The 9,103-nt window shown below is 44.8% G+C and overlaps 1 protein-coding gene across 3 annotated transcripts; it reads right to left on the bottom strand.

Annotated features, from left to right (window-relative positions):
- Positions 1 to 439: 439 nt before the first annotated feature.
- On the bottom strand, positions 440 to 9,103 carry LOC129827125 (ADP-ribosylation factor-binding protein GGA1-like). Of its 3 annotated transcripts, XM_055887926.1 has the most exons (18): positions 8,840 to 9,103; positions 8,161 to 8,245; positions 7,465 to 7,540; positions 7,232 to 7,330; positions 7,023 to 7,146; positions 6,821 to 6,921; positions 6,608 to 6,688; positions 6,133 to 6,270; positions 5,902 to 5,983; positions 5,677 to 5,790; positions 5,387 to 5,530; positions 5,237 to 5,310; positions 2,214 to 2,404; positions 1,739 to 1,944; positions 1,482 to 1,651; positions 1,288 to 1,398; positions 1,019 to 1,168; positions 440 to 981 (listed from the first exon to the last, which is right to left on the bottom strand). In XM_055887926.1, exons 1-17 carry the CDS (start codon positions 9,003 to 9,005, stop codon positions 1,052 to 1,054), a joined length of 2,079 nt encoding a protein of 692 aa, XP_055743901.1. In that variant the 5' UTR covers positions 9,006 to 9,103; the 3' UTR covers positions 440 to 981; positions 1,019 to 1,051. The 3 variants fall into 3 exon arrangements, with proteins under 3 accessions (XP_055743901.1, XP_055743900.1, XP_055743902.1); XM_055887925.1 differs by having other exon boundaries at positions 440 to 1,168; XM_055887927.1 differs by having other exon boundaries at positions 440 to 1,168; positions 8,943 to 9,033.

The raw sequence follows: 9,103 nt of genomic DNA, 5'->3' as shown, positions 1-9,103 counted from the left end.
GCTTCTCTGTCCTTTCCATCTGTAGTTGAATCATTCTAGTATGTAGACAAGACCGACCTGTAAAATCACTTTTTTACTGTCTGGTTTTGTTTTTCAGGTTTCAGTAAAGCTTTTGAATGTTACGTGTGTCTTAACATTTTGTTTCTGTACTCCACTAGGTGAGGTATTGATGGTGCTCCAACTAGTGCTCTTAACTACCATTGTGTGAATGAGCTTGGTTAAGATTGTCAGACTCCTACATCTTAATGCATATTTTCAATAATGTTCTCTTTGCAAATGTACATAAGTTCCAATATTTACAGAGTTGTATTGGAGATGCCTGGTGGAATGTGCTTGGGAGACTCAAGCCTTTGAGGAAAGAGTGATTCAGCAAGACAATTTGACAGACATTCATCTTTAAAACAGCGAGGAGTAAAAGACTGATACCCAAACTCACATATTAAATGTCTGAAAAGATTTATGGATCAAACGATTAACATGTAAAACCAACAAACCATCAAGGGACTTGATAGTGAAAACAATCCTTAAATAGGCACAAATGGCAGATTAAATAGGACTTCAGTGTTAAAATGTCTAATTCTACATGACAAGGATATCAGGCAAACCATTCTTCGTGCAGAAGGAGAGGAAGAATGATCCTTCATTGTCACAGTAAGCAAACCTGGGAGCATGGTGGGGTAAACATTAAATAGGGTAAATGCAACGTCAACCGTAATTCAGCAGGATAGTTTACAGCTATAAAAAAAAAAGATTAAGATGAGCCTTCCCCAAAACCTCCCAAAGGGCCCATTGCATGTCTCCCAGAGCATGAAAGAAAACAAATAGTATAAATTCTATGAATGAAGGACAACCTATTTGTTAAAAACAAGACATGGCTGTGACACACTGTCTGCTGTGCAATAGTACTATGTATGTTTGAAAGCAGCCAAATAAAGTTCTGTAAAGCTGCACAGAGGACATTACTCCAAAGCATAAAGCAAGGTAATCAATAGAAATAGAAGCATTTTTAAAAAGCAAGGTTTATGCAGTGTGAGTGAGATGCCAAATCTTGTCAATCTGTTAAAGATTGCCATGTGTCTGAAGGTGGAAACTGTGCTACAACTCCTCTTTCATCATGGTCTTCCTCTCCTAGCGCGAAGGTTAGCTTGTATTGCAACTGCACCTTCTCCTGGAAAATAAGAGAATTGAGGGTTGCAGAAATCTATTTAGCTTCATAGTTTATAATTACAAGAAAATGTTGGGGATGCCACAGGGGTATATAACAGGCCTTAAACGAGTGTCTAGTACCTTGTGAGGGTTGGCCAGCAGCATGATCTGTGTGATGGCAGCGGGTGGGAGGATTGGGTTGAAGGCTGGAAGCTCTGTTCCTGATGGGGGCTGTAGCTTCACTCTCATTGTCTACAACAGAGGACATGATGTCAAACCTACAATGACAATGGAACTGAAGGTGAAAAGGCAGATTAAGAGAGAAGAGGTCTTACGTCAGGGACAGAGGCCCGGAAGAGGATGTTGCTGACTGGAACCGGGGCGGAGGAGAGCATGGAGATGATCACCACCAGCACATCAGCAAGAGAGGGCGGAGAGTCACGTGCAAAGTGGAAGAGCACCCGCAAACTGTGGCTATCAAACACCGTCACAGGCAACAGGCTGCCTGGATACAACAAAGAGTTTAAAACTGTTCAAGTGTGATGCACTATTAGCTTAGCAAGTAGATACTAAAAATATTATAGATACTTACTGGGCTTAATGGACTCAAGCGGCACAAAAACATCTGTCAGGGTAATTTCTATAGGGGGAATGACTGTGTGAACCGGAGAGGTGTCCAACAACCTATCACCTAGGAGAGCCACCGGGTGCTCAGGGGAGAAGGCCGGGATAGGACTTGGATTAGTTCCAGATTTGTTCTGGAGATCTCGTAGAGTAGGTTTGAACGGTTGCTTGTCCCTGAAAATAGATAAAAGGTACTACATAAAATGTTGAATAATGTTGCTGAGTGTCTGTCATGTTGTTATAACAAGTTGGCATGGTCAGCACCACATGATCCTTCATATATTGTTTTACTTCTACAGCACTTGAAGTGACTTCAAATCGTAATGAACACAGTGGTCCATCAATACTGTACTAAGCAGCAACATAACTGGCAGACTAATACGAATACTTGACACAAACATCTCCTGCGGTGTAAAACCATCCCATAGTGAAGGGTTAGTTACCATTTGACCTGCAGGCCCTCTGGAGGTAGGGACTGCTGCAACAGCGTCTTCCCCAGCAGATCCAACTCATCTAAGGCTGAGCTTCCAGACGTGGCTCCAGTAGAAAGAGGCTGGGTGTAGGGGAGCGGATCTGGACTCAGTAGTACACGAGGCGCTGCTGGGATATCAGTAATATCCACACTATCGGAAGACTGTTGCAAAGAAAGCGTGTGTAAGACACAGACGTGACACTTGTTACGGTATAATCATGAACCTGCCTAAGTAATGGCAATCAAATCAAATTCTATTGGTCACATACACATGGTTAGCAGATGTTAATACGAGTGTAGCGAAATGCTTGTGCTTCTAGTTCCGACCATGCAGTAATATCTAACTACCTTACACACACAAGTGTAAAGGAATGAATAAGAATATGTCCATATAAATATATGGATGAGCGATGGCCGAACGGCATAGGCAAGATGCAGTAGATGGTATAGAGTACAGTATGTACATATGAGATGAGTAATGTAGGGTATGTAGACATTACATAAAGTGGCATTGTTTAAAGTGAATAGTGATACATAATTTACATCCAATTTTTTATTATTAAAGTGGCTACAGATTTGAGTCAGTATGTTGGCAGCAGCCACTCAATGTTAGTGATGGCTGTTTAACAGTCTGATGGCCTTGAGATAGAAGCTGTTTTTCAGTCTCTCGGTCCCAGCTTTGATGCACCTGTACTGACCTCGCCTGGATGATAGTGGGGTAAACAGGCAGTGGCTCGGGTGGTTGTTGTCCTTGATGATCTTTTTGGCCTTCCTGTGACATCGGGTGGTGTAGGTGTCCTGGAGGGCAGGTAGTTTGCCCCCGGTGATGAATTGTGCAGACCTCACTACCCTCTGGAAAGCCTTGCGGTTGTGGGCGGAGCAGTTGTCATACCAGGCGGTGATACAGCCTGACCGGATGCTCTTGATTGTGCATCTGTAAAAGTTTGTGAGTGTTTTTGGTGACAAGCCAAATTTCTTCAGCCTCCTGAGGTTGAAGAGGCGCTGTTGCGCCTTCTTCACCCCGCTGTCTGTGTGGGTGGACCATTTCAGTTTGTCCGTGATGTGTACGCCGAGGAACTTAAAACTTTCCACCTTCTCCACTACTGTCCCGTCGATATGGATAGGGGGCTGTTCCCTCTGCTGTTTCCTGAAGTCCACGATCATCACCTTTGTTTTGTTGACGTTGAGTGTGAGGTTATTTTCCTGACACCACACTTCGAGGGCCCTCACCTCCTCCCTGTAGGCTGTCTCGTCATTATTGGTAATCAAGCCTACCACTGTAGTGTCATCTGCAAACTTGATGATTGAGTTGGAGGTGTGCATGGCCACGCAGTCATGGGTGAACAGGAGAGGGCTGAGAACGCACTCTTGTGGGTCCCCAGTGTTGAGGATCAGCGGGGTGGAGATGTTGTTTCATACCCTCACCACCTGGGGGCGGCCCGTCAGAAAGTCCAGGACCCAGTTGCACAGGGCGGGGTCGAGACCCAGGGTCTCGAGCTAAATGACGAGTTTGGAGGGTACTATGATGTTAAATGCTGAGCTGTAGTCAATGAACAGCATTCTTACATAGGTATTCCTCTTGTCCAGATGGGTTAGGGCAGTGTGCAGTGTGGTTGCGATTGCGTCGTCTGTGGACCTATTGGGGCGGTAAGCAAATTGGAGTGGGTCTAGGGTGTCAGGTAGGGTGGAGGTGATATGATCCTTGACTAGTCTCAAAGCACATCATGATGACGGAAGTGAGTGCTACGGTGCGACAGTCGTTTAGCTCAGTTACCTTAGCTTTCTTGGGAACAGGAACAATGGTGGCCCTCTTGAAGCATGTGGGAACAGCAGACTGGGATAGGGATTGATTGAAAATGTCCGTAAACACACCAGCCAGCTGGTATGCGCATGCTCTGAGGACGCGGCTAGGGATGCCGTCTAGGCCGGCAGCCTTGCGAGTGTTAACACATTTAAATGTTTTACTCACGTTGGCTGCGGTGAATGAGAGTACGCAGGTTTTGGTAGCGGGCCGTGTTGGTGGCACTGTATTTATTGTCCTCAAAGCGAGCAAAGAAGTTGTTTAGTTTGTCTGGGAGCAAGACATCGGGGTCCGCGACGGGGCTGGTTTTCTTTTTGTAGTCCGTGATTGACTGTAGACCCTGCCACATACCTCTCGTGTCTGAGCCGTTGAATTGCGACTCTACTTTGTCTCTATACTGATGCTTAGCTTGTTTGATTTCCTTACGGAGGGAATAGCTACACTGTTTGTATTCGGTCATGTTTCCGGTCGACTTGCCCTGATTAAAAGCAGCGTTTCGCGCTTTCTGTTTTGCGGGAATGCTGCCATCAATCCACGGTTTCTGGTTGGGGAAGGTTTTAATTGTCGCTGTGGATACAACATCACCGATGCACTTGCTAATAAACTCGCTCACCCGAATCAGCGAATTCATCAATGTTGTTGTTCGACGCTATCCGGAACATATCCCAGTCCACGTGATCGAAGCAATCTTGAAGCATGGAATCAGATTGGTTGGACCAGCGTTGAACAGACCTGAGTACGGGCGTTTCCTGTTTTAGTTTCTGTCTATAGGCTGGGAGAAACAAAATGGAGTCGTTGTCAGATTTGCCGAAAGGAGGGTGAGGGAGGGCTTTGTATGTGTCGCGAGAGTTAGAGTAACAATGATCCAGAATTTTTCCAGCCCAGGTTGCACATTCGATATGCTGATAAAATTTAGGGAGCCTTGTTTTTAGATTAGCCTTGTTAAAATCCCCAGCTACAATAAATGCAGCTTCAGGATATGTGGTTTCCAGTTTACAAAGAGTCCAATGAAGTTCTTTCAGGGCCGTCGAGGTGTCTGCTTGGGGGGGATGTACACGACTGTGATTATAATCGAAGAGAATCCTCTTGGTAGAGAAGCTAAAAGGGACTCAATGGATTTGGTGTTAACTGTGAATATTATGCATTGCCTCGCATCATGTCTCCCTGTGTGAAGTGCTCAGTTCTCCCCTCACCTGGAAAGAGTCCCAGGCGGTAGAGTCCTCAGGCTGGGAGGCCGGGTTGGAGGTGTGGGTCCCCTCACTCAAACCTGGGAAAGATAGGCACAAAGTCACCCACAATTAACACACACAACATGGAAGTAGCAGAGGTCTTGGAAGACTTACCCAGTGACATTAGCTCATCGTCAAGGAGACTGATGCCCATCTCCTGGGAGGGAGCATTTAGACTGTCTGTTGGAGTGGGGAATTCTGGGTAGGAAGGAGGTGAAGTGTCCAATCCCGATAGATCAAGTAGCGCCGTACTACATCCTGGAAGAGATAAGTGTACAGTGAGAGGAAATCTTTAGCCCATGCATGTAATCATATACTCTAGTCCCCTCCTACCAAGCTTGTGTCAAGTGATCCTATCGTCCCTATGGATGCATGTGTCATTGACCCGACCCATTGTTGCTCACCTGTGAGCCTTTGTGTATTAGCTGAGTTGTTCCCATTCACCACCTCTCCCTTCACCTGCTGCCTGTACAGGTTGATGACCCGAGTCAGGCTGTCGTTGGCCTGGAGGATCTCCGCTGCCCGCCCACACACACACAATTGTAATATACTGTATATCGTCACCCACATATTCTTCTCTCTCTGTGTACCATACACTTAAACACATTGAGGAGTGTCTGAAACCTCACCCAGGGCCTCATCATTGTCCTCTGTATCACTGGCCAGTCTGAACAATGTGGGTCTTATCTTCTCACAGCGCTGGTACAAGTCCTAAACACACAAATACACACTATCAAATGTCTGTATCTACATGCAGTGCTTTGTATACATCATATATAGGTGATGCTGTTATGGCACTGTGGGAGGTGTCTCTGTGGTTTGTCATAGCATGGTGTTGCTTGTGTAAAGGTGCCACAGACCTGGATGAGCTCTGCATTGCTCTGTGGGTTGGTGGTCCTGTCATAGTCCTCCAGCAGCTGAGTCAGTAGGCTGACACTCTCGTTCACATCCTGGATAGCGTTCACACGCTTGGACAACTTCTCCGCCTGCTTCTGATCCTGAGACACACACACAGGTCAGGAAGAAGAAACCAGGGAGGGAGGAGGGGGAAGAAAAGTATCCTTTGTCCCTAAACTAAAGGAGTCATGAAAGCACTGAATGATTCTGACAAGGAGACCACCCCTCAGGGCAGAGTGCCCACTTTCTCACTCAGTCCCCTTACATGACAGTATAGTACTAAAGCACTTAGTATGGGAGAGAAAGTGAATGCCTAACACACACAGACCAGATAATACAGTTCACACTATGCCATGTACATATCTGTATTTCTGTAATGTAACAGCCTATATATCTACTTTATTCATACATTGAGGTGAGCTTGAGAAAAGAGACTACCTCCTGCACCATTTCCTGGATCAGTTTGTTGGCTGCTTTCAGGTCCTCAGGGTGAGTGCTGTTCAACAGGCGAGTCAGTGTCTACCAAGACACCAGGGAGGAGGAATAATTTTAAGTTAGGGAGAGGGGTGGTAAATGCATTGTGAATCACATTTGTAATGCAGAATTTAAAAAAAAAAAGTTTTATGACTCTTTTGTTTAACAATGCCTTACCTTTGACTTCTCCTCATCCTCAAATATGGCATTTTTTGGTCTGGGAGGTGGAAGCAGGAGGAGTTTGTCAGCTGGAAGAATTGGGTCCTGTTTGACAATGCCTGGTTAAAAAAACAAAAAACATTAACAACTACCTAAACAACAACCTTGCATCCATCACTACCATAGCTACACTGCAGTCACCAAGTGTAGAACAGCTCACCCTGTTTTTTAAGCATCTGGTAGGCATCAGCGATCTTTGCCTCGTCAGGCAGCCCCAGTGTCCAACTATAGATGAGCTCCAACACCTTCTTCTTCACTGGCTCTGGAGCCCGGGTGCCTAGGTACTGAGGGAGAGAGCAGGAGCATGCTGAGTGAGAGCTTATCCATTTTTAACATACTTGCTCAGTGAAAGGCACAGACAATCATTACCTTTGGAGAGACCACTTTGATGAGCTCGTTGAGGAAGCGAAACTTGCCCACCTCACTGTGGAACCTTTCCCCACAGCTCTTCATGCACGTCTCCAGCACCTGGTTGTACACACATCACAAGTGAGTCAAAAAATTAAGTTATTCAATATAGATGTAGGCACACACACTAGACAGAAGGCTGTCAATTGTAATAGGAATCAGAGCCAATACAACACAGCCATCACTCAACTCACCACGAGTGCCTGCATGGACTCCCACTCCTGAGGTGATTGGATCTTGTGAGCCAGTAGCCTGGTGGCCAGCTGGGGTCTGAAATGGAACATAAAGAGTTTGATGTGGCTGAAGTTGGCAGCAAATCTATCTACCATTGACTATTGTATGACATGCAATTTTACCTCTCCCTCTACTCTAGACAACACCATGTTTTTATTGAATGACACAGATGTCAGCACAGGGTCAGTGTCAGAAATCTTAAAATGTGGAATATGAAGAAATCGCTCCCCCATTTCCTGGTTGCAAAAATTCTAATAGTCTACCTAATTTCAGTTTATGTGGCAAAACAAGCAATGTATAGTGTAGAGAATCATTGTACCATCTAAACCTCTTAAATATATTATAAATAACCACAAATACAGTATTTTCAGCTGTATTAAGCTGGTGTACAAAACCAAAAGTATGATGCAAAAATGAAAATTAGGAATGGGATGCATAGAAATAACACACAAAGAACAAATCTACTGCTTCTTAGACTTGTTTTCAATGAGAATGACAGATCTAGAACTCACATTCCTATGTGAATTTGGACATAGCCCAAAAAGTTCCATATTGCAGCTTTAAGTAACAAGCATGTACTCAGTACAGCTACTCCTGAGAGGTGAAAACATAGTGCTAAGACGTGTACACGTTATGAGACACTGACATTCACATACCCCTCCAAATCATTGTTGAGCTGGTCACATAAGGCCTGGGTGCTGTCCCAATCTGCGTCTCTGTTTAGTGGGTTTGTGGCCTTGTCTAGTGGGAGAATGAAAGAAATTGGGAAAAGGGGAAGTAAAGGTTCATCTGAATATTTTTCGATAATGACACATATCCATGTTTAATTCAGGGAACTGTGAAAAATGGAGATGAACATCAATCAATTCTGTTGTAGAACTGTTTTGAAAACAGATGATAGCAAGTACTTTAGCCTTCCAACAGTACTTTGGACACAACTTTGTAAGGGACTCCAACTCCAGTTATCCCACTGACCGAGTGAACTATGCTTCCTGCATTTGACAGCACTGTCCCTTAGCTAAGCGTATAGTCACTGGCAGGATATGATTTCACGATCGGTGGCTTGCTGGTTCCCGTATCTAGCAAGAGTTAGATGCATTCTCTCTAGTCTAGATGGTTCTGGGAATATATCTGGATAGTTAGTTAGCTCACGTTAACTTTACAGCTGGCTAGCTTGCTGTTTATGAGAGGTCTAACGTTACAGCCCCTCTCAGTTTGCACATTGATTTTGCTTAAACTGTCATCTCGGTCTACTGCGACACGGTTATTTTTCCAAGGATGCATGCTCCAATAGCTGTCTATACAACCTAAATAACTTTTTTTTTAAATACTTACTGATACGTGACTCCAAACTCTCGGTGTCAGGCGGCGCCGCCATCACTACGGAAATTCTCTTTACAATGAACGTGTCTCGCGAGGAACAAATTTGAGAGCTCACCTTCTCACCTCTCCAACAGTGATGGGAAGACGATGAACGCAATGGCAGCTGGCACTGGCGCATAAGAATATATAACACAGAAAAAAGGTTATCATACTTTCTAATGAACCTTCTCGATCACACTGTAGTTGTTTATTGCAAACCTGTGCAGACAGTGCAAC

This window comes from Salvelinus fontinalis, chromosome 2 (assembly GCF_029448725.1).
Source record: "Salvelinus fontinalis isolate EN_2023a chromosome 2, ASM2944872v1, whole genome shotgun sequence".
NCBI classification, from domain to species: domain Eukaryota; kingdom Metazoa; phylum Chordata; class Actinopteri; order Salmoniformes; family Salmonidae; genus Salvelinus; species Salvelinus fontinalis.
Note: the sequence above shows the minus strand (reverse complement) of the source record. Positions and strands in the feature narration are given on the sequence as shown.